The 24,331-nt window shown below is 49.2% G+C and overlaps 2 protein-coding genes across 4 annotated transcripts in view; one reads left to right on the top strand and one right to left on the bottom strand.

The window, feature by feature from the left end:
- LCA5L (lebercilin LCA5 like) overlaps positions 1 to 10,623 on the bottom strand; it is a 40,357-nt gene extending 29,734 nt beyond the window's left edge. For 2 of the 3 annotated variants that reach the window (XM_058661613.1, XM_058661615.1), the window contains exons 1-2: positions 10,516 to 10,623; positions 3,812 to 3,963 (exon numbers count right to left, since the gene is read on the bottom strand). The gene's annotated coding sequence lies outside the window, so the exon portion shown is untranslated. Of the gene's footprint in view, positions 1 to 3,811; positions 3,964 to 4,244; positions 4,334 to 10,515 lie in introns of those variants that run through there. The other variant, XM_058661614.1, reaches the window with a different exon arrangement.
- A 7,880-nt stretch (positions 10,624 to 18,503) lies between these two features.
- SH3BGR (SH3 domain binding glutamate rich protein) overlaps positions 18,504 to 24,331 on the top strand; it is a 61,235-nt gene continuing 55,407 nt past the window's right edge. Inside the window, exon 1 of the mRNA XM_012929507.2 lies at positions 18,504 to 18,720. Coding sequence (XP_012784961.2) covers positions 18,676 to 18,720 — 45 coding nt within the window. The 5' untranslated portion in view covers positions 18,504 to 18,675. The remainder of the gene's footprint in view (positions 18,721 to 24,331) is intronic.

Genomic DNA, 24,331 nt, shown 5'->3' with positions numbered 1-24,331 from the left:
ATTTGTTTATTTTAGTCTTGATTACTATTGCTTTTGGTGATTTTTTTAGGAAGTCAGGGCCTACACCTAAATGTTGCAGGGTGTTTCCAACATTTTCTTCCAAAAGTTTGAAGGTTTCTGGATGTAGGTTTAGGTCTTTTATCCATTTAGATTTGATCTTAGTGTATGGTGAAAGATGTGGGTCTAACTTCTTGTTTCTGCAGGCTATCATCCAGATGTCCCAACAGCATTTATTGAAGAGACCTTCATTTCCCTGGATTGTTGTCTGTTTTTTGTCAAAGATTATTTGGCTGTATCTGTGTGGGTTCCCTTCTGCTGCTTCTGTTCTGCTCCATTGATCCTCTTCTCTGTCTTTCTGCCAGTGTCAGGCTGTTTTAATAACTACCACCCTAAAGTATGTCCAGAGGTCTGGAATTGTGATCCCCCTGTTAGATTCCTATTCTTCAGGATGGTTTTAACAATTTGTGTTTTTTTTGTGTGTGTGTTTCCAGATGAACCTTTGTATCATTTTATCCAGTTCAATGAAGAATGTTTTGGGTAATTTGATTGGGATTGCATTGAATGTATATATTGCTTTTGATAGTATGAACATTTTAATGATATTGATTTTACCTATCCAGGAGCATGATATGTTTCTCCATTTTTTGAAGTTTTCTTCAATTTCTTTTTAAAGTTTTTTGTAGTTTTCTTCAAAGAGTTCTTCTACATTTTTAGTTAGGTTTATTCCTAGATACTTCATTTTCTTCTCGGTTATTTTGAATGGTACCTTGCTGGTTATATCTTTTTCCATCTTGGGGCTGTTTACATACACTATGGACATTGATTTTTGTTCATTTATTTTGTATCTTGCCACTCTACCAAACTTGTATAAGTTCTAGCAGTCTCTGTATTGAGTCTCTTGGTTCTTCTATGTAAAGGATCATGTCATCTGCAAATAGTGATAGCTTGACTTCTTCATTTACCATTTGAATTCCTTTCATCTCTTTTTCTTGTCTTTTTGATATATTTTTATTTTTAAATTTTTATCACAAAGTCAGATATACAGAGAGGAGGAGAGACAGAGAGTAAGATCCTCCGTCTGATGATTCACTCCCCAAGTGACTGCAATGGCCGGTGTTGCGCCGATCCAAAGCCAGGAGCCAGGAACCCCTTCCAGGTCTTCCACATGGATGCAGGGTTCCAAGGCTCCAGGCCATTCTCAACTGCTTTCCCAGGCCACAAGCAGGGAGCTGGCTGGGAAGTGGAGCTGCTGGGATTAGAACAGGTGCCCACATGGGATCCCGGTGTGTTCAAGGCGAGAACCCTAGACACCAGGCCACTGCACTGGACCCTTCTTTTTCTTGTCTTATAGCCTCTGCGAGTATTTCTAGTACTATGTTGAATAGCAGTGGTGATAGTGGACATTCATGTCTTGTTCCAGATCTCAGTGGTAAGGGTTCCAATTTTTCTTAATTCAGTATGATGCTGGCATTGGGTTTTTCATATATTGCTTTGACTATGTTGTGGATTGTTCCTTCTATGCCTACCTCGTTTAGCGTTTTTAGCATGAAGTGGTGTTGGATTTTGTCAAAAGCTTTTTCTGTGTCTATTGAGAATATTATATGATTTTTGTTCTTCAGCTTTTGGATGTGGTGTATCACATTTATGGATTTCCGAATGTTGAACCATCCCTGCATTCCCGGGATGAATCCTAATTGATCCAGATGAATGATCTGATGTTTTTTTGAATTCTATTGGCTAGGATTTTGTTGAGAATCTTAGCATCAATGTTCATCAGAGAGATCGGTCTGTAGTTTTCCTTCTCTGTTAGTTCTCTATCCGGTTTTGGGATTAAGGTGATTTTGGCTTCATAGAATGAGTTTGGAAGGGTTGCTTCCTTTTCTGTTGTTTTGAAGAGTTTGTAGAGGACTGGGGTTAGCTCTGCTTGGAATGTTTTGTAGAATTCTACAGTGAAACATTCTGGGCCTGGGCTTTTCTTTGTTGGGAGATCTTTAATCACTGATTCAATCTCTGCCTTGGTTATAGGTTTATTCAGGTATTCTGTTGCCTCTTGGCTAATTTTTGGCAGGTAATGGGAGTTCAAGAACTTTTCCATTTCTTGGTGGTCTTCTTATTTGTTGGAGTACAGTTGCCTGTAGTAATTTCTAATTATTTTCTTGATGGTTGCAGTGTCTGTTGTTATGTTGCTGTTTTCATCTTTGATGCTATTAATTCTTGTTTTTTCTTTGTCAGTTGGGCCAGTGGGGTGTCTATTTTGTTTATCTTCTCAAAAAACCAACTTTTTGATTTGCTGATTTTGTGTATTGTTTTTTGATTTCTATTTGGTTTATCTCTTTCCTTGTTTTGATGATGAAATTGTATTTATTATGTGATGTATAGTCAGGCTTTATTTTAACGTAAACATCTTGTTTTATCACTGTTCTTAGCTGCACGCTGTGGCACACATTCTGAGAGTATTTAGGGTAAGTGAGACTAAGCTATGGTTTGTTTGGTGAATTTAATACATTTTTGACTTGTGACTGATCATGTATTTTTGAAGACCAAACCCTGTATAAACCAAGGAGCACCTGTATGTATGCTTGTGTAATATGAATTATACCTGCCAAAAAGGCCAAATATTCTTACTATTCTGGAAATCACAGGCCCAACCTGTACTCAAATTTCTGTCTATATGATCTCGACATGGATCTCTTTGGGTTCACCTGGGCTTGTTGGGAGAATGCCATTGCTTCTATTTATTACCTTTTTTAAATTTGTCTTTGCAAGGCAGAGGGATAGAGAACGAGATCTTCCACCTGCCAAGTGCTGCCGTCGCCTGAGCGAGGCCAGGGCAAAGCCAGGAGCCTAGAACTCAAGCCGCGTCTCTCACGTTGGGCGGTTGGGTTTCTAGGACTGGAGTCATCTGCAGAGTGAGGATTAGCAGGTGGCTGGACTGGAAACAGGAGCCAGATGTGCTAACTCAGGATGCAGGTCCCCAAGATGTGTCTCAACTGCTGTGCCAAATGCCTGCCCCTCTTCCTTTTCATGAAACAAACTTTGACAGACATTGTCAGCAATGTAAACCAAAGTAAAACCAACTTTGATTCTTATAGCCGCCAATGAGAGGGGTCCTGAATGCATAAATCAAATGGTTCCTTGAAAACTCAGGCTTGTTAAATGTTTTCTCATTGACCTGTTGAAACTTGATGGGTGACTAGTGTCAGGTTTATGATTGCATAGTTAAGTTGATTAAACCTTTAGCATGTTTCTTTAGACTCTTCTTGACCAAATCAAAAGAAAAATGATACAAATAAAAAAAAAAAAAAAGGGAAACTTCTGCCTCCCAAGTTCTCAACACAAAGTTACTAAGTCTGTACTAAATGTCTGCTGTGGGCAGCACGCTGGCGCTTCCTGAATCAGGTGTAAGGCAGTGTAGGCCAGGGGCATGGTCACGGTGTGATAGTGCCTGTTTACCGCACTTGAAGCACGGTGGGGAATGGGCGCCGGTCACTCGTGGAGCTATCGCTGCTTTATGACTCAAAACAAGCACAGCTCGCAAGGACAACCAGCTTAGGGTGGAATGATCTGACCTGGTGGACGCTTTTTTCTTTTTGTTTTTGTTTTTTTGGAATGCGCTATTGGAGTAAAGGAACAATAAACCTTTATATTGTGTTAATCTAGTTACAGAATAAGAAATAGTAATGTTTGACATCAGACACACATACCAGTCATCCTCAATACTGTACTCAGTGGTCTTCCATCTTGCTTTCGCCACAAGGAAGACAAAAGATAAACCATGCGTTCAATTGCTTTAACAAGAATTCCCGCGTACCTGCTGTCCTGTGCCAAGCTCCCCTAAGATGTCTGAAGACAGATTGTTCTAAGCGGAGGGTTCTTCACACCAAAGTATTTATGAGGCTTTCAGAGCAGTATTTTTGGACATGATTTGATCTCTTTTTAAAGAAAGACAATGTTTCAGAAAACCTAAAATGACATCACAAAAGGAATGCATTACAGTCTCAAAGAAACACAAACACAAATGTTTCACCATAGTATTAATTTTATGTCTTCATTTTTGCAACAAACAGCTGTATATATCACACATACAGACTTTTTCTCTCAAAGTGCATCTCCTATTGAGAGATGATCAAGTTCTTGGTCATAATGATCACACTGAAGCAAAATATGAAGGAACCATACAGAGCAGAACCATTCTCTCTCTCTCTTTTTTAAACGCAGAACAAAACATTCTGTGGCTCGCTCACCTCTTCTTTCTTTCCGGTGTGAAGCTGAACACAGAGTTTTTGCTTGTAAACCCGAAAGCAGAAGACCCTGGTGGTACTTACTGGTGGGCACTGGATCTTATTCGAAAAGCACTGACATCTGTCAACTGACTTAGTGTAGTATGCTCAAGTGAAATCTTTCGGCTCAACAATCAGTCATGTGATCTGGCTGTCATTACAACTACAAAATTCTTCTTTTTTTTTTTTTTAAAGATTTATTATTATTGGAAAGCCGGATATACACAGAGGAGGAGAGACAGAGAGGAAGATCCTCCATCTGATGATTCATTCCCCAAGTGAGCCGCAACGGGCCGGTACGCGCCAATCCGATGCTGGGAACCAGGAACCTCTTCCGGGTCTCCTACGTGGGTGCAGGGTCCCAAGACTTTGGGCCGTCCTCGACTGCTTTCCCAGGCCACAAGCAGGGAGCTGGATGGGAAGTGGAGCAGCCAGGATTAGAACCGGTGCCCATATGGGATCCCGGCGCGTCCAAGGCGAGGAATTTAGCTGCTAGGTCACGCCACCGGGCCCACAAAATTCTTAATTCTGGAAATGAATAGATTGCTTGCTTCCTGATGGGGCATGCATTGGACTGTTTTGTTGATTGCTCTATTTTCAGCACCTACAAGTGTTGAGTAAATATTAATCAACTTCCTGGGTATTTCTATGCTTTGCTAACTCCTGTCTCCAAATCCACTGAATTTGTCTCCATGGTGCCTCTCACCCCTGCCAATCCAACTCAGAGCGCTTTTCATGAATGCTTTCCCTATGTTACCTATAAATCCATATCTTACATTAAAAACGAGTCTTATGTTTAATGGTAAAGCTTTAATTGCATTGCTCTAAGGACTGAGATAAGAAAGCCTATCAGCACAGTGGTTAAGGCTGTTCTGGAGGTACCTGTCAGCAGCACTGGACGTGACAAAGCAATGGCAGGTGCATCAGACAAGATAAGGCTGGTCCTTTCACAGAGCCAGCTTGCGGAAGCCTTCATTGGTCAAATCCGAGATAACTCGAGCATCCAGAATAAATGAGGGCACAGAGTTACAACCCAGTGAATGAAATGGGAATCTGAGAATCCCTACTGAGAGAAATGAATAAATGACAAAGGAAGGGAAAGCACTTCCTTTTTAAGTTAATTATATTTGTTTTTACATAGTTGATTAGGATGATAAGGGTCAAGAGATCACCATTTCCACATTCTCTGTTTTTTTCCTTCCTGTATCTGGGGAAAGGGCAGAGATAAGGGGAATAGCCACAGCCAGCCTCCCAACTGCCTCCATACCTTGTGATGGAAGACAGCCACCCAATGCCATCCCAGGGTTCCCGATGTGGGGCAACCTCCGGGTCCTGCTCAAGAGATTTTGATAGTTCAACAGTTCTGTATAACTGCTGATCTCACCGCTCTAAGCATGATGAAATCTCTCCAGAATCCACTGGTTGACTTGGTCCACCTTAGAGTCTCTGCCCAAGTATTCATTGCCAACACTTGGCTCAGGTAGTTGATCGATCTGTTCTGTCCTCCAGGTGTCCTCTGCAGGTTCCAGTGTACTGCCACATCTTCCATGTGCACATGGATATGCAGTCCACTGCTCCGTCTCAGCCACTGAGGAGGCCCAGCTCTGACACATGCACTCCACTGTCAGACAATGGAACCTGCACTTCTCTTTAGGGTTGGAGTTCTGAGTCCAGTGATTCAGTTGGGGGATCCCCAGAAGAACTTCATCTGAGGTGATCCCAGACCTGACTCTTGTGTGTGCTTGTCATTATAGGGTCCAACACAGTCCTTCGCCCAAATCAGCCTATGCATATGCTGGTGGTTGCAATTGCTAGGTCAGTTCTTTCTCCAGCCTTGTCTTCTACACGAAGCAATGGGTGTTGCAGCCTACCCCTGTCCTGCCCACCATACAGTTGGCCCTCATACAAGCCAGTGGGAGCTGTAGCCTCGTCAAAGTGACCCACAATAACCCCCAACAGTCCTGCCCCCTGCTCTGGCTCCCGTGCCTGCCAGTATATACAGTAGACTGGTCCAGTCTGTCCCACATCCCATTCAGCTCTCATACATGTCAATGGGCACTGAAGCCTAGTTCAACCCAACCAGCCCCACTAACCAGCCCACACACATGCCAGTGGGTGCCATTCTGTCTAGCCGTGCCTGGTTCTCATGCTCACCAGTGGGAATGGCAACCCAAGAGGGATGGAAAGCACTTCCTTATGATAGAACAACTACTAACAAAAGTACAGGAAAGACAGAAATAGATAATCCTTGCTTGAAAACCAGAGGTAGTTCGAAGAGGCAGGAGCTGCCGATGGATGCAGAAGGTCGGTGAGTCTAGGTGGGCAAGGAGCAGGATTTGCAGTTTTATCAGGGAATCACTTCCTAGAATACACATCAAACACACAAGGAAGACCGACGACTGTAGAGAAACCTGGAAGACGTCAGAGCCCACAGGAACGGGCGTGGGGCAGGTGGCCCTCACGTACACCCCGGGCACTGAGAAGGGCAGGGCTTGGCTGTCAGCTTCCTGTCACTAGGAGCTCACCCTCAGCCCTCCGTCTGCTCTGGAGGAAGGAGCAGCTGGACCCACGTTCAGTGTCTTCCTACGGAACGAAAAGTCTGAACCCATGAACACAAACTCTTGGCCATGCGGCTGAACAGACTGCTTACGGAATAGGAAAGCTCTTCCCTTAGCCTACTAACTTGGTCAAGATAGGCAGTAGCTTAGGGCTGTCAAGAACACCATTTCAAACACTTTAACTACCATTATGATTGTGTATACACTTTTTTTTTTTGCTTCAGATGTTTGGGTGCATTAAATATTGATGAAAGAAGAATATTGATTAAGACAAGTGGAATCAGGTGTTGTGGTGTGGCAGCCTAATCCTCCATCTGCAGCACTGGCACCCCGTATGGGCACTAGTGCATGTCCTGGCGGCTCCACTTCCAATCTAGTTCCATACTTATGGGCTGGGAAAGCAGGGCAAGAGAGCCTAACTCCTTGAACCCCTGTACCCTGTGGGAGATGAGGAAGAAGCTCCTGGTTCCCAGTTGTAGATCAGTTCAGCTCTGGCCATTGTGGCCATTTGCAGAGTGAACCAGTGAACAGGAGATCTGACTTCTCTCATTGTAAATTTGCCCTTCAAATAAAATACATAAATCTAACTCCCCCAGCCCCCCAAAACCCAAAAGCAGCAACATGCCATGGAGGGAAAAGGAACTGTGAGATGAGTTAGTAGAACTATATCTCAGGCCTGGTGTGATGGCTCAGTGGTTAAATCCTCAACTTGCATGTGCCAGGATACTGTATGGGCACTGGTTGACGTCCCGGCTACTCCACTTCCCACCCAGCTCCCTGCTTGTGGCCTGGGAAAGTCTGGACAGCCCAGAGCCTTGGGACCCTGCACCTGTGTGGGAGACCCAGAAGAGGCTCCTGGGTTAGGATTGGCTCAGCTCTGGCTGTTGACACCACTTGGGGAGTGAATCAGCAGGTGGAAGAACTTTCTATTTCTTTTTCTCTGCAAATCTACCTTTCCAATAAAAATAAATAAATTAAAAAAAGTATTAGAGCTATAGTTTCCACTCAGCCAATACAATAAACTGGCTTAAATTGGTGAAAATGATAAATTTGAAATTTTAATGATTTCTAAAGTCTAGGTTGAGCCATCAACCAGAAACTTCAAGCTTCATTTGACAACATGCAAGTGTGTCACACTTGAAACTTCGATAATAATAGACTAGCTGTGTAGGCTTTGATCATTTAGTAATTTTTGTATTTATTGTTTGATGAAAAGCTTACCATATTGGTGCCCACAGAAGCAAGATACGCTGCTGTGTGTCTATTTCCACCCAGTGGTGGTTAACGCGACGTACTCTGCGGCACAACGGGCCTGGAGTCCTGGGAAGCACTGCATGGGGAGCCCCTGCTGCCCGCTTCTTTAGATATGTCCTCTGGGTGACAATGTTCATTTCGTTCCTTGCACACATGTCTGAGGAGCAGGGAATGTGCCAAGTGTGGGACAACAATGAGGACCACCAACAGGAGTGGCTGTTTGTTGTGGAGCTGACGAATTGGTGATACATTACAGTAGTCCCTGGTTGAGCTGTGAACTCTGAGAGGGCCTGTGTTCCTCATTCACAGCCTTTTGGACTTCGGATTTTTTAGAATATGTGCCTCTACACAGGGAGATGTCTGCGGGATGAGATTCAGGTCTAGTTTCGGGTTCATCTGTTTTACACAGTTTTGGACTTTGGAGCATTTTGGAATTCAGGTTTGGGGATTCCGATAGGCATGTGGCAAGCCGTCTCTGTATGAGTACTTTCTGAGTTGAGATGTGAAGGGTTAGTGGGAACGAACTAGAAAGACAGGTGAGGAGTGTTAGTTATTGCACCAAATATTTTTTTTTTATTATTATTATTGGAAAGCTGGATATACAGAGAGGAGGAGAGACAGAGAGGAAGATCTTCCATCCGATGTTTCACTCCCCAAGTGAGCCGCAACGGCCGGTACGCACCAATCCGATGCTGGGAACCAGGAACCTCTTCCGGGTCTCCCATGGGGGTGCAGTGTCCCAAAGCTTTGGGCCGTCCTCGACTGCTTTCCCAGGCCACAAGCAGGGAGCTGGATGGGAAGGGGAGCTGCCGGGATTAGAACCTGCGCCCATATGGGATCCCGGGGCTTTCTAGGCGAGGACTTTAGCTGCTAGGCCACGCCTCCGGGCCCTCCAAATGTTATTTAAAACAGTTAGAGGTCTAGTCCATACGTTATTACAATATTGTTACAATATTACTACACGAAATTAATTCCCGCAGCCTGGTGCTTTACTGTGAGCCGAAAACACCAGACGCAAAGAGGTATCTTAGGAGGTTTATTCCAATGGGGCAGGAACGGGGTGGAGGTGGTGGGGAGAGAAGGGGAAAGGGGAGGAAGGGGTAGCCGGAAGGAGAGAGAGAGCCGCACCTGGGGCCCTTATGTCACTCAGGTGAGCAGCAAGGTGTGGGAGGTGGGGATTGGGAGGGGTTGAGGGCAGTTCCCAGGGGATTGGAGCCCGAGACTGTCACAGGTGATTGTCTAAGAATGATGGGTAAGGGGGCGGCGTTGGGGAAGGGGCTGGGAGATTGGGGGTGGGATTCTGAGGTGAAGTGCCCGATTGGTGGACGGCTGGACTGGCGCGAATTTCGTGAGCTGTGAGGAAGAGGAAATGGCGCCGGGTCCAGGGTGGGCTATTGGAATAACTCCTTACAAGGCGGAACAGGGAAAAACCTTACAGACAGAAGAGACGTGCGTGGCCTGGTGGCTAGGCCAGGCCCAGGGCTTCCAGAGCCGCGCTGGGAGGCATGGGGTGAGGAGGACCGTGGAGCCTTAACCCACGGGCAGTGCGCAGCTGGCAGTAAGCAAAGCTGGAAGACTGACTCAGCTCTGCCTTCTGGGAAAACAGAATAAAGGCAGGGGTGACGCAGGGGAGGCAGGCGGTGAAGGTGGGGGCCTGGCGTTTAACGGCTGCGGGGGAAATGCCAGCTGGGCCGGCCGGGTGATTTACACTGGCAGGGAAGTGGAGAACTGAGCGTCCTAGGCGCGGTGGGGCGGGCAGCGACCTTGGGGTGGGAGAGGAAGGAGGCCTGAGGAGCAGGTGCGGCGGTTGCTGGGGAGTGAGCGGGGAGCACCACCCGCAGCTTTCTCTAAGGAGTGACGGGGACGGGAAGGAGTGGGGTAAGATCTGGACCCTCCTCCAGACGCCCGGCAAATGGCTGCAACCCGACCCTGGGGGCTGTGGTGGTGGGAGGACTCCCAGGGCGCAGCTCTCCTTTAGCGTTTGAGTTTGCATCTGAGGAATTCATCTAGACAGTTCAAGGTCGCGGGCAGCCAAGAGAAGCTGGTCTGGGAAAAGTGACCTGTTAGCCCAAGCCTGGTAACAGGGAGAGCGGTGAGCGGGCCACAAAGGGGGACGAAGACCAGTTTAAGGGGCACCTGCGGACGCCAGGGTTAGAAACAAACAGCCAATCCGGCAGAGGCAGGACTGAGTGCCGGAGATTCAGATGAACCGCGGGGGGTGGGACTAAAAAAACCACAGGCGGTAGCCTCGACGTGTGCGTGGGAAGGAGGGAGCGTGGCTCCCCGAGGGCCTGGCTCGGCCCTTCGCGGTCCCCGGGCCGGGAGCCCTTCGCCACCTCCGCCGGGCCGGGGCGCAGGACCTGGGCAGGGGCCAGGGCCGGGCTGGAGCGGCGCAAGGGGCTGCGGGGGACGGCGGCAGTTACCTGCTCCGCGCGGCTCCCGCTGCAGCGCCAGCCCCGCAGCCTCCGGGATGCGGTGCGTCGCCCTGGAGACGCGCTGGGCCTCTTGGGACCGGCCTGCCCTGCGCACTCAGGACACCCGCGCCTCGTCCCGGTGCACGGGCCTCGCGGGTGTGCTGCGTGGGGTGCGCTGTGCGGGGTGAGCTGTGCGTGAGCGTGAACAGGCCTGTCCAAGCCAGGACCCCGCCCCAGAGCCCCCGCAGGCTGCGCCGACTCCCTGGCAGGCCAGTGTAGACGCCCAGTGCCTGCTTGGGGAGCAGGTGCACCAAGCTCAGAGGCGGGTTAACTCGGTTTTCATGTAGATGAGGGTCTTCGGAAACTCAGCCATCATCAACCCAATGGTACCTGTTGGGTATGGAGAATTTAGGTGTGTAAAAATAGCCCAGGTATTAGAACTGTGGGTGATTTTTGAAATGACTGCCTAGGAAGGAGACGTCGTTTAAGAATATTGATAGTGGACCCGGTGCTGTAGCCTAGTGGTTAAAGCCCATCTTGTACGCCCGGGATCCCATATGGACCCCAGTTCATGTCCCAGCTGCCCCACTTCCCACCCAACTCCCTGCTTGTGGCCTGGGAAGGCAGTGAAGGGTAGCTCAAGTTCTTGGGACCCTACACCCACTTTGGGAGACCCAGAAGACGTTTCTGGCTCCTGGCTTCAGACAGGTGTAACTGGTCGTTGTGATCATTTGAGAGTGAGCCAGCAGATGGAATATCTGCCAGTCTGACTTTCAAATAAATAAGCAGGCTAAATGATGTTCAACTTCACGTAAGTTTTAAAACAGTCACGAAATCATTGATACTGTACTATATCATTCCTACCAGTTTGAGAAAGATTTATTGATTTATTTTAAAAATATTTATTTCTGTATTTTAAAGGCAGAGTTGCAGAAAGGAAAAGGCAGAAGCAGAGAGAGAGAAAGTCTTCTATCTGCTGGTTCATGCCCCAGAGGGCCTCCATGGCCAGGTCGAAGTAGGAGTCAGGAGCTTCTTCCGGGTCTCCCGTGGGGGTGCAGGCCCAAGCACACAGGCCTCATCCTCCACTGCTTTTCCTAGTGTATTAGCGGGAAGCTGGATTGGAAGTGGAGCAGCTGGGACTTGAACTGGTGCCTGTATGGGATGCTGGTGCTTGCAGATGGCAGCTGAACCCATTGTGTCACAGCTCGAACCCCTTGACAAAGCCTGAAAGCAAAGTTTGACAGACACATGGGGTCGTTCCCGTTTCCTCCGTTGCTCTGTTTTTATTTTTGGCTACTGCCTCAAGGCCGTGCAGGAATCCTCGTAGACACATTTTGACCTCACTCTCCCTCCTCAGAACAGATCCAACAGCAGCATGCAGAGCTGAGCGTGTGCCCATGTTGAGGCTTTCTGGATTCACATGCCAGTAGCCTGCTGGACAGGTGCTTCTTCTTCTTCTTTTTAAACATGTATTTTTATTGCATTTCATTTTTTAAAAAAATTAATTACATTGCATTATGTGATACATTTTTTATGCACTGGGATTCCCCCCTGCCCCTCCCCACACCCTCCCCCCACGGCGGATTGCTCCACCTTGTTGCATTTCCATAGTTCAAATTCAGTTGACATTCTTTCATTGGAGGTATTTACCAAGCATAAAGTCCAGCATCTTATTGTCCTGGTAAGTTCAATGGTTTCTTGGTGAGCCCATCTCTGGTCTGAAGGTAGAGCCGGCAGAGTATCATCCCAATCAATTAAAAGCCCCAACATAATATTTCCAACCATTTACAACATTATGGCATTAATTGACATGGTATTGATTAACCAATATGTTAATAGGAAAATGCAGGTTCTCAACCACGACCTGTGACTTCTTCATAGACATTTCAATTTTGGTTTACATTCAACCGTGTTCTATACACCTTAAAATGGCTTAGATTGCTATTCAACTGTCTCATGCCTATTTTAATTTTAGTCTTTAGCAGTTTATAGCATTGAAGCATGATTTCACTGAACCTGGCTGTTTTTCGGGTGATCTAACTCTATAATTCTAACAGGATATATGTCAACAGTTTAGGTGAGCATGTTCAGGAGGGGTGTGCAGAGAAATCTTCCATACCCCAGTGAGGAGTAACTAATCTTTGTGTCCCACCCAGTGAGGTATAAGTGCATCCCCGCTGACCGTTTCCTGTCTGTTTCTAAGCTTTCCTTGTTGTTCTCTGTCTGTCTATTCTAGTTTTTGTTGTTTGTTTTGAGGGGTTTCTGGAGCGCTCCTGATGGTTATTATGAGAGGGGGGTGGGGACCCAAAGTTGGAAGCAGGCAAGGACCAGAGAAAGCTCCTCTCCCTAGTCCCGGAGGAAGTTTACTGTTCTTCTGTTTCTGCGGACCGCTCAGTGCTCCTGGTTGTCGTTCCGATGACCTTGGATCCTGCAAGGCAGGAATTGGGCTTCTTCCATCCCATGTGGTAGATCCAAATGGGGGTGGGTGACCTCAGAGTTCTTGGCCTCCGAAGGCACTCCATTTCCCGATGGTCTCCTTGGCAGTAGGGATATAGTCCTCGGTGCTCATACTGATAGTCCTTGGTGAGGATCTAGGAGTCTTCAGGGTTGGGATAAAAGCCTCCTCTGGACAGGTGCTTCTAAATCTTGGCCCACATTGGATGCCCGGGATCCCTCCTTCTCCTCTGGGCTCTGGACCGGTGTCACCAAGGCGGCTGGCTGGCCGCGATACAGAAGATGAACTGCACAGAGTCGGGAGTGGGGTGGTAAAGGCAGGCTCCAAGGAAGGGGTGAGGCCGGCGGGGGGACAGGCAGCACGTTCCCGTCCAGCTTTGGGGATTTTCTCCGTAAACCTTGCAGTGTGACTGATGGTGGCCATGTCACTCCTGATTGACATGTGGGAGTTGCATATTTTGCTTTATGTATGCATGTGGCTATAAACTAGACTTTTCTGGTTTGCCTGAACTCCTGTTTTATAGGAACATCTTAACCATAAGTTAAACTTCTAAGAGCATGGGCATGGTTGGACCCCGGCCACAAGCGGGGCCCTTGGCTTCACCCTGAATGAGGCCTCTCCTCAGTCACTCATGTCTAGCTATCTACCTTATATAAGGATATGTTATTAAATATACATCCAGGGGGTGGCACGGTGGCTCAACTGGCTATTCCTCCACTGGCAAGCATTGGGATCCCATATGGGTGCAGGCTCCTGTCCTGGCCGCTGCACTTCCACTCCAGTTCCTTGCTGGTGGCCTGGGGCAGGCAGCAGAGGAAGGCCCAAGACCTTGGAACCCTGAACCTGCTTGGGAGCCCAGGAAGTAGCTCCTGGTTCCTGGCTTCAGATTGGCTCAGCCCTGGATGCTGTGGCCATTTGGGGCGTGAACCAAATCATGGAAGACCTTTCTACCTCTCCTTCTCTCTGTAGATCTGCCTTTCAAATAAAAATAGAATAGAACTTTAAAGAAAAGTATCCTGTGGTGATCACAGAACCCACTCTGAAATCCCATCAGCAGGCAGTTTTTACTGCTTACAAGCCAAGCTGGAAGCTGATGCTTCAGGACTAACCCCTGACCTACAGCGTGTCTGTGTCCTGAGGTACAGCTTGCCTTGTGCTTCTCTCGGCTTCCTTGCAGGGCAGGAGGTCCTGGCCAGGCTAGATCTAGCCTCATAACCTGTGCATCTCAGGGACCACCATGACACCTAGCCTTGGTGCCTGGCGCTAGAGACCTGCAGCTCTGTCCTGGTTTTGCCTGGTAGCCCCTTGATACATCACAGATACTCTGATCCAGGGGAGTGGTAGACCCTGTAGTCTGCTGACAGAGGATACGTTCTCTTTGCTTTACCTCAAAGCCTTGTCCTCTACTTGAACGGGGCACTGGGAACAGGCACTGAGCTTTTGGCAATAGTCCTGAGGTTGGATCCACCAGGATCTGCACAGCCGGGATGAAGAAGTACCAAGGAATAAAGCTCAGTCCGCCTTCTGAACTGTCCCTAGAAAAGCCCCTTCTTGGAGCCAGCAGGTGCGGCAATGAGAAGGGAGGGCCTTTCCCTCCTTTGCCTGCTGTGCGCACAGCAGATGCTCTCCTGGTCCCAGAGCTTGCCTACAGAAGGCATTGGGTGATGGACACTTGGTGCTGGTCCCCCAGGTGGGGCTGCCTGTTGGACTGCCCGCCTGCACCTCTGTCTCCTACCAGTAGGCGCCTGACTGTGGGAGCTGAGAGCCGCAGCCATTTAGCGATTTCCCCCACCCACCCCACCCCTGTCCCTTTTAGGGACCCATAGGGAGTCATGTGGCTTATAGAGCAAGGCAAGGCCCCTTGGGGCAAATCTGCTTGCATCTGGAAAGTCTTCTGGGCCCAAGGACACCTCTGGTGAATACCCCTCCCTTGCACGCAACTTGTAAACATGTCTCTGTGCGTTCAGTGTTGCCAGGGGGCCTGGTCTGAGTCTCCACATTTGTCTCCACGTGGTGAGGCACTGGACAATAAAGCCATTGATCACACAGGATGGAGAATGAGGTCTGTGTGTGGTCTTCTGGTCATATCGGCTGAACATCATTGCTTGAATATGTGTGCTTATGTCCTGTCCACTGTGTTGCTGTCAGTGGCATTAATTAGCTTCCATTAATTGGTGTTGACAAAGTTCAATTCTCTGATGACTTCAAAAATAATAGATTTTAAAAGATTTTTTTAAAAAAATTTGTTTTATTTTTTTGAGGCGGAATGAGAGAGAGAGAGAGAGAAAGAGAGAGAGAGAGAGAGAGAAATTGATCTTCCACTCCCTGATTTGCTCACTAAATGGCTGCAATGAGCTGGGCTGGGCCAGGTGAAAGCCAAGAGCCTGGAACTCTGTCCAGGTTTCCCATTATGGGTGTCAGGGACCCAGATTTGTAGGAACATCTCCCATCTCCCACTTGCCTCAGCAGAGAGCTAGAGCAGAAACAGAACAGCTGAGAACTAAAACTGGCATTCCACTATAGGGTACGGCTAGAGTGGGTGAAAACTTAACCTACTGTGCCACAATGCTGGACCCCAAAGAAAAAAAATTTATAGGGGTCCTTGGACTCTGCAGATCTGGGAGGCGCTGACCCCTCTGACCCTCTAGGTGTGCTTCTGAGTGGTGGAGCCTGGTGGAGGCCCTGGGTGTGTGGCCCGTGGCCTGAAGTCTCCTGGGGGAACCACCTGAGGATCATGACGTGTCCTTGGCTTGGAGGCCACATGTTCCCAGATCTGGGCCGCCTCTGAGTTCTTCCCAGATCACAGGAGATCTGGGGCACACTGCCAGTTCCTGCTGCAGCCCTTCAGCCGCTCTTTCCGCACCCTTGGCATAGGTTTAGCTATTGGTCAAGGAGGCCAAAGAGGAACCTTTTTCTTTAGGAAGTGACGTGGCCTCAGGACTCACAGGAGTTTCAGGGGGGATGCTGGCTGGAAAAGTGGACTCAGTTGGTCTGTCATGTCTGTGGATGGGAAGGCTTGTTGGGAACGGACACCAAAGCCCTACTGCCGGGAAGTCCGAAATCACCACGGCCGTTGGACGGCTCCACGTAGGACACAGAAGGTCCACAGCAGTTGTGGCGATTCTAAGAATGCCTTTTCTCTTGAAGCTCATCAAGCTATACGGAAAGAAAGGATGGCATCTTACTGCAGGAGAAATGTCAGCCTTTGCAGAGGCAGTTAACCGGCTCAAGAGGAGGCAACGGTGCACTCTCCTGCGTGTTAACAGTTGACAAGTCACCGAGGGAAACGCCAGAGCTGGTCAGACAGCTAACCTGGGGCTCACATCCTGCCCTTGGGCCTCACGCTCCACATTGCTGCCTTCAGGCCCAAATGTCCTGAGCGATTTGGATGGGGCAGGAGAATGGGCTGGGATCTGCTTAGTCAGGATTCATGGCCAAGTGGGAATCATGTTTCTCCCTGGACACTCTATTGGACATGTGGTAACAACACATTTAGGAGGTTATTACCCATCTATGGAAGCACTTGTTGTTGGCAGGCCAGTGCCTGCAGTGATAGTCCACAGGTGTGGGCGTTAAGTCTAGCATTTATAACACCGCTGGGCTACCACATCCCCAAGCACAGTGCCTGGTTCAAGTTCTGGCTCCGTTTCTGATTCCAGCTCTCTACTAACATGAACCTGAGAAGACAGCGCATGACAGCTCTCTGAGTCTGGGCCACTCACATGGGAGACCCAGACGAACTGCCTGACGCTTGGCTGCAGCTGGCCCAGCGCTGGCAGCTACGGGCATCTGAGGAGTGACCAGTGCCACTCTCTCTGTCTTTATGTGTCTCGCTCTACTATTCAGTGAAACCAAAAATAAATGAACATTAAAAAAAAAAAGGAAATAAGGGTAGTTCATGATCTTTACTTTGTGACAAAAAATGATCCAAAGACAGGTATCTGCCCTCCTAAAGGCCTCGAGCAGAGGGTATCTTTTGCATTTGTAGGTCTTCATGAACAGTTTGACCAAATGGGTGGGCACTTTCAGTGGGGCACAGAAAAGACCTGTGAAGATGGTTTTGTAAGTCGAGATTGAGTGTTATTTTAAAGCTCATTTGGAATGTCTGGCATTTGTGCCACCTTAAGGCTCACTGTTTCAGCAAGGGGTCCTCACAGTCCCCATTGTAACATTTTCCGAATTGTTTTTCACAGGGCAAACTCCTTTTTGAGAGTTGATAGTGAAAGAAAAGGGGGTACTGCGTGCAAGTTTGGGGGGTGGTGTGTGTAGGAGCTGGGTCGAGTAACGTCTGGGTGTGACTTGTTCTGGTTACTGGATGGATGGGTCCTGTTGGAGCCCAGGTGTTGGGGGCGGTTTGTGCCAAGGCCAAGCAGTGGACTTGGCGCATGGGCCATGGTTACCCAGCACAGCTGCCAGCTGCCGTCTCAGTAGCAAGGAAAGGGGTTTCCCCCTGGGTGTCCTACATGAAGGCAGCTCCCGCCCCAGACGGCCGGGGATGGTGCGACCTCTCCAGGGCACCTGAGAACCCAGCTCTAGCTTAGTCACTTTCTTGCAGTGTTACTAAGAAAAGTGCCTGGCTTCTTGCTTTCTTCAACAGTGCAGGCAAATAGCATGCTTGTACGGCAGGCTTTAAGGTAGAAAATACACATTTTTCCTGGGCAGAGGGGACGGTGTGAAAAATCAAAAAGTTTGAAAGTAAAAGAATCAGAGTGAAACTGATCCGTCATCTTTGGGCTTCAGAAGACATAACAGTTCTAGCAACTTCAACTTGGGGAAGCACCAGCCATCCTCACCGGGACCTGCCTGTGGGGAGTGAACTTTGCAGTGCCGGTGGAGACATCTCAACAGTCCACTGTGAGTGAACTCGAGTTGTACTCACCGGCTGGAGTGTTCTTGTATCAAAGGGCTTTAAGAAAAGAAGAGGGTCACCCAATTGTTTAGGAGGACCGAGCCTTTCCCAGCATTTCTTGTAAACCTGGACTTGGCCACCAGTGCCTTTGATCCCGACTTTGAAAACCTTTCGGGAGAGTCTGCGAGTGCCTGGGGTTGGCTTTCTTCCCCGTGTTTGCCTCTCAGTTGGAACAGAATTCGAATGCTCTGCTTAAACACGTGGGTGATTCTCCCCTGTCCCACCACCGTCTCTGAAACAGTCAGGGCCCTGGCTAACAAGCCAGCCGCTGCTCCCTTGCTTGGCCGGGTGTCTGTTTCTGGGCTTGGGAGGGCGAGAGCTGGGACACTCCCACGTGGCCTCTAGTGTGTAAGTGCTTACCGAATTAAAAAAGAACTCTGCCTGGACCTTGGGACCCTTCCAGTTTGCCCCCTGGGATCATGGTGGCTGCAGCCTCCATGATGTTCTCCGGGGGCCCTTCCAGCCCCCAAGCCCCACAGCACCCCCACCCCCAACTTCTGTCCTCCGGCCCCGCCTCCCCTCTGCCCTCCAGGCCTCTGATTGGTGCGTCGTGCAGCCTGGCCTTTTAGGGCCTGTTGTCCAGGCCTTTGAAGTGATAAGGGAAAGGGTCCAGAGGCTGCTTTTATCAGCCAATCAAATGTTCTCCTGACGGCGCTCCCCCCCTTAAGAGGTGGTGGGAGGGGCAGGCTCCCAGAGCAGCCCTGGGCAGCCGCCAGCGCACCTGGTACTGGCCTGTCCTGGGTTTGTCCTGCGCCGCGTTCCCTCGCACGGGTGCGTTGGGGGCCGTCCCGTGCCTTCTACCGACATGGTTATCAAAGTGTTTGTGGCCACTTCTTCCGGGTCCATAGCGGTAAGGTCTTCTCTGTGGCTGGCACTTTCCTCCTGGCCTAGTTTTCTGGAAGGGGAAGGAGCTGGCCTGTGCCACCCTTCCACTCTGTCAGCTGCACTCGCTGAGCGTGGACACCCCTTGTTTTGTTTCCGCGGAGTTGAGCAAGTGTGTGATCCCAGCACAGCTGGCACGCAGGGGGCTGCAGGCAGGAGGCTGGTTTCTGATGTGTGGTTTGTGGCTTCTGCCTGTGTCACTCACAGATTCTTTTTTTGTTTGTTTGTTTTGGTGTGTGTGGGGGGTCGTGTTTCTGCTACTCCTCTCAAGTCGCAAAGCTAGGGCACTGTTGTCGGCAGTTTAGAGCGTGCGGTGGGCAGATGCGATGTTGACCGTACAGAAAGTGTAAAGTTAGCATGTGTAATTCTATTATTTGAAGAAGGTGATGTCACAGCTGTAAAAGCAAGCATCTTTAAGGCTAGAGTGGTCTGCTCTGGGACCAGCGACCTTCGATGCTGGCTCACCCTCTGCCACAGTCCAGACAGGAGCTGGGGAACGGGGACTCCTCCCTGGCAACAGCTTGGGCTCTGGCACCTGCAGCGTCCTGGCAGGAGTTAGGAGGGCTGCAGAACCAGTTGCAGCAATCTTGGGAGTGGGACATGGGCCAGGGGGCTGTCCCCTTGGATGTTCCCAAAGCTCTGCTTTGCTGCCCTGGTGTGGGGGGCCGGAGAGTGCCAAGCAAGTGAGTCTCCAGAGGAAGGTGCTGTCTGGGGTGGCAGCCCCAGTTGGCTAGCTGACTGCCTAGTGTCGCCCCGGCAGGCCTGGAAATCCACGTGGTTTCTGGCAGCAGAGAGCGGAAGGCAGGAGTAGGGGGCTCTGTGGTGGTTCCTGAGCGCCCTTTGTTTGCGATTGTTGTAGCTCTCCCCAAACGCAAAAGTCTGAAAAAGCTGTGGTGATGACTGATGGCTGCCAGCGTGGCATGGACCTGTGGTGAATGCATCTTTGGAGTGTTTGGATTACGTTTCTTAATAGAGCAAAATGGCACAAATGCGTTTCAATGATATTGTTAATGCTTGTTGTTGACCTTTGGCCTACCTACTTACCAGTCTGCTGTAGTTTTCTGTGGACCTGATCCCATTCTTGGAGGGACTGCAAGTGTTTACGTTTAGGAGGTGTTTGTAATGTAATCGGCCCTGGAGGCCCTGGAGGGATGCTGTTCTTGCAAGGGTCTCGACAGGGCAGGTGAATTCTGGTGGCCTAAGGATGTGTTTCTGGGACATTGTAATTTCATGACCTTGGGCAAAGTTATTTCACCTTGCCAAGCCTCAATTTCCTTGTCTGTAAAATGAGGATAAGAATAGTACCCGCCTCATGGCGTTGCCATGAGGACTTAGGAAATGCCAGGCTGCAGTGCCCAGCGTGGCACCAGGCATTTCATCAGCCCTCAGCAACATCTAGAATTGTTGGTTAATGCTATACCTAGTAGCCACTATTAGTTAATATTAGCTACTACTGTAATTTCTATAATTCTCAATTCATGTGAATTGATGTTAATTAGAATCACAGCTGTTTTTAGTTAGTGTAATTATCACCTAGTATTTAGTAGAACTGGGTCTACAATCACTGGATGTAGGAACTGTCCAAAGCCAAATCAATACAATAATTCTTTCCTTCCTCCCTCCCTCCCTTCCTCCCTCCCTCCCTCCTTCCTTCCTTCCTTCCTTCCTTCCTTCCTTCCTTCCTTCCTTCCTTCCTTCCTTCCTTCCTTCTCTCTCTCTCTCTCTTTCTTTCTTTCAAGATTTATTTATTTTATTACAAAGTCAGATATACAGAGAGGAGGAGAGACAGAGAGGAAGATCTTTCGTCTGATGTTTCACTCCCCAAGTGAGCCGCAACGGGCTGGTGCGCGCCATTCCGAAGCCAGGAACCAGGAACCTCTTCTGGGTCTCCCACACGGGTGCAGGGTCCCAAGGATTTGTGCTGTCCTCAACTGCTTTCCCAGGCCACAAGCAGGGAGCTGGATGGGAAGTGGAGCTGCTGGGATTAGAACCGGCGCCCATATGGGATCCCGGTGCGTTCAAGGCGAGGAATTTAGCCGCTAGGCCATGCTGCTGGGCCCCTCTTTCTTTCTAAAAGTTATTTACTCATTTGACAGGCAGAATGCTCAAGGCCTTTCAATAGTTGATTTACTCTCTATGGCCCTAATGGCCAGAGCCCATCCAGGCCAAAGCCAGAAGCCCAGAGTTCCATCTGGGTGTCCTGTGTGGGTGGCAGGGCCCAGAAAGGGCTCTGCTTTTTCAGGAGCATTACGATGGAGCTGGATTGGAGGTGGAGGGACAGTGTGCTGGGGGCCTGACTGTGCAGCTCTCGGCTTAGGGTACAGAAACTTCTCTGTTTCTGGTCTTGCTCCACTCACCCCACTCCGAGGGAGCCATCGCTACATCCCTGTTACACACGGGGAAGCTGGGGGTGTGAGCCCCAGCGCAGATGGCCAACTTCTGAGCTCAGATGACTCGCATCCAGCGTGCTTCTTACTGCCGTACAGTGACCTCAGTTGGAAAGGCTCCTAACTGTACAGGACAATGAGCAGGAGGTGACAGACAAGTGACAGCGAGAGGTGCTGCTTTCAGGCCACTGCGACACATTTGGAGCAACTCGCAGTGGCTGGGTGACTTAAGGTCGGAGAACGGCATTTGCTGATTGTGGGGAAGGAAACAGGACAAGAGGAAAAAGGAGCTCTTGGAGCCTCAGTGGTGACATTGACCCAGCTACCCCAGATCCCGAGTCTCCACCTAGCACAAACACTGCAGCCTTGGAGCTGGCGTGGGCCCAGGGCACCCCGAAGGGGCACAGGGGGGAGACAGAGGGAACGTGTGTGGGAGAACTCCTGGACTACCGCACAGCGCAGCCCTGAGGGTGCGGAATGCGAGTGGCCCCACACCGAGAAGAACTGCACCACATGAGGGAAGACACTGGAGACTGGGGGTCAGAGCCCACCCTGGGGTCTGGGCGGAGCAGCAGAGCTGGCAGCGCTGGCCAGGTCATGTGCTCTCTGCCCCCCATGCCATGCTTCCTTTTCCTTTTTGCTGACTTGGGGGGAGGTGGAGGAGGGCGTGGGGGCTAACAGCACTTCCCCTCACTTCCCGTGTGCTTTAGCTGTCGCATGGCACCAGGACTGCCTCTCTTGTCTTGGGAGAAAGCAGGCAAGACTTTAGGAGATGTTTCTCATCTACTCAGGGGTTGTGACAGAAAATGTCATCCCTTTACCATTCCACCAAAGCATGATGGGATGGAAATGGAAAGCAAGCCGGGCAGGCAGCCTGCTGGGCTGAGCTGAGCTCCTGATGGTGGATCTGAGAGGGTTTGGAGAGAGGGCACATGGGGAATTGGACAGAATCAAGGGGGTTGCCTTCAGAACTGTCTCATTCAAAGCCAGTGTGTTTATCAAGAAGACATCTGGACTCCAGGGCATGCAGAAGTTGTAGAACAGCACGTGTCATGTGGGCAGGTTGGAAAATGGATAGAAAATGTGATTATTAAAGTAGCGATGCAGCCCAGCAGTTTGCTGTGTCCAGAGAGTCAGCCTGAAAGTTGTGGCATGCTGCAAGGTCTCTGGGCACAGAAGCAGGAGCTCTGGGGTAGGTACCCGCAGCAAGGACACAAAAGGCACCTCGCTGGGGTGGCCCTGTTCTTGTTGGTGGGACACCAGACGGCAGCCAAGGAGGGTCTTGACTGGGAGGTTTATGGTGTTCTGGGGTTGCTAGAAGGCAAGGGGGCAGCTCTTTTAAAGCAGGAAAGACTTTTATTGAAGTCGGGACAATGAGATGGGAGAAAGAAAGGTTGCAGTGATTGGGATGGGGTGCGGGAGATCCTGGAAGATTGGCCCCGCAGGCTGTGGGTAGCAACCTGTTTATGCTGTTGGTGGCAGAGGGGGCCACATGCGTGTCAGAGACCCACGTCCACCAAGAGAAGGCAGGCTTACGCGGGCAGAAGACCCCGTTGACAGGTGTTTGGCCAAGCCTACAGTTCCCAGTGGGTGTGCTTATCAGCTTGGGCTGTCTGGGTCAAGTAGGCAGCTGTAAGAACCAGAATCACAGAGTTTCAGGAAATAAAATTTCATCCTAACATCTTCAGACTTGTTCTTTACTGGGCTCAGGTTAACTGTGTGTGTCCCAGTGGCTGCATGAGTTCTAACAAGTTAGCACTTTAGGGGATACTGCATCTTTCATCCCCCCTATATATGCACATATCTATGTGTGTATATATATGTGTATACATGTATGTGTGTGTATATAAATATATATATTGGCTGCTCTTGCTCCAAGTTGCAATGCATGTCTGGGATTGAGTCTTATTGATTATAAATGTTGTGTTGGAGCCAATGTCATTCTTTAATTTATTGCTTTAACGATTTTAGCCTCAATCTCCTTATATATATATATGGATTTGGACTTGATCCGAGGAGGATTTCAGTCTAGATCTGAGAGGCTGGCATTGTGGTACAGTGTGTTAAATTGCCTGTGATGCCAGCATGCCGTAGCAGCCACTCTACTTCTGAGCCATCTACCTACTAATGTGCCTGGAACAGCAGCAGAAGGGGGTCCAACTGCCACATCCTGGCCACACTGCATCTCCATGGGAGACCCAGATGGAATTCTAGTCTCCCAGTTTTGTCCTGGTTCAGCCCTAGTTGTTGTGGTTATCTGGGGAGTGAACCAGAAAATGGACTCCCTCTCTCTCTCTCTCTCTTTCTCTCTCTCTCTCTCTTTGGTCTCTCTCTCTCTACTCTATAACTCTGGCTTTTAAATGTATGAGTAAATCAATCAAAAATGAAAAATCAAAATGCGAGGTTTGAGACTAATGTGCTCCTGGATGGCACTGATTGGGACCCCCAAGATCAGTCCTGTGTTACCAGCCAGCCACATGAAGACAACCAGTGCACTTGCATCTTGGAAAACATCTTCCATGGCTTGTTTTTGTTATGGGACAATATTCTATTTGAAGACTTGGGAAATATGCAGATATCAGTCTTTGGTATCAGAGTGAAAGCATATTTAAAATTTCCAATTATCACCAAAGTGATGGTTAACTTGTTTCTTTGTCACTCCTAGCGCTCTGAGATCTATGTTGAGCAGAGTGGTGCTTTCCGCTCTTTTGCCCGCCCACACTGGAGAGCCCGTTTGTATCCGGTTCCTGGCACAATGTCCTGTTCAGCTGAGAGTTCAGAAATCCCTGGTCACTGATCAGTTCACTGGTGACGCCCTTGGGCCGTTTCCCTTTGGGGATCTTAAGCATGCTCTGCAGTCTACAGTGACCGGTTCACCAGTAAGCAGCTGTGTCTCCTCTCTCTTTCTTTCTTTCTTTCTTTCTTTCTTTCTTTCTTTCTTTCTTTCTTTCTTTCTTTCTTTCTTTCTTTCTTTCTTTCTAAAGATTTACTGATTTTTATTGGAAAGTCAGATATATACAGAGAGGAGATGCAGGCAGAAACAGAGAGAAAGATCTTCCATCTGCTGGTTCACTCCCCAAGGGGCCACAATGGCCAGAGCTGAGCCAATCTGAAGCCAGGAGCCAGGAGCCTCTTCCGGGTTTTCCACATGGGTGTAAGGTCCTAAGGCTTTGGGACATCCTCTACTGCTTT

Source organism: Ochotona princeps, chromosome 3 (assembly GCF_030435755.1).
Source record: "Ochotona princeps isolate mOchPri1 chromosome 3, mOchPri1.hap1, whole genome shotgun sequence".
Classification (NCBI taxonomy): Eukaryota; Metazoa; Chordata; class Mammalia; order Lagomorpha; family Ochotonidae; genus Ochotona; species Ochotona princeps.
Note: the sequence above shows the minus strand (reverse complement) of the source record. Positions and strands in the feature narration are given on the sequence as shown.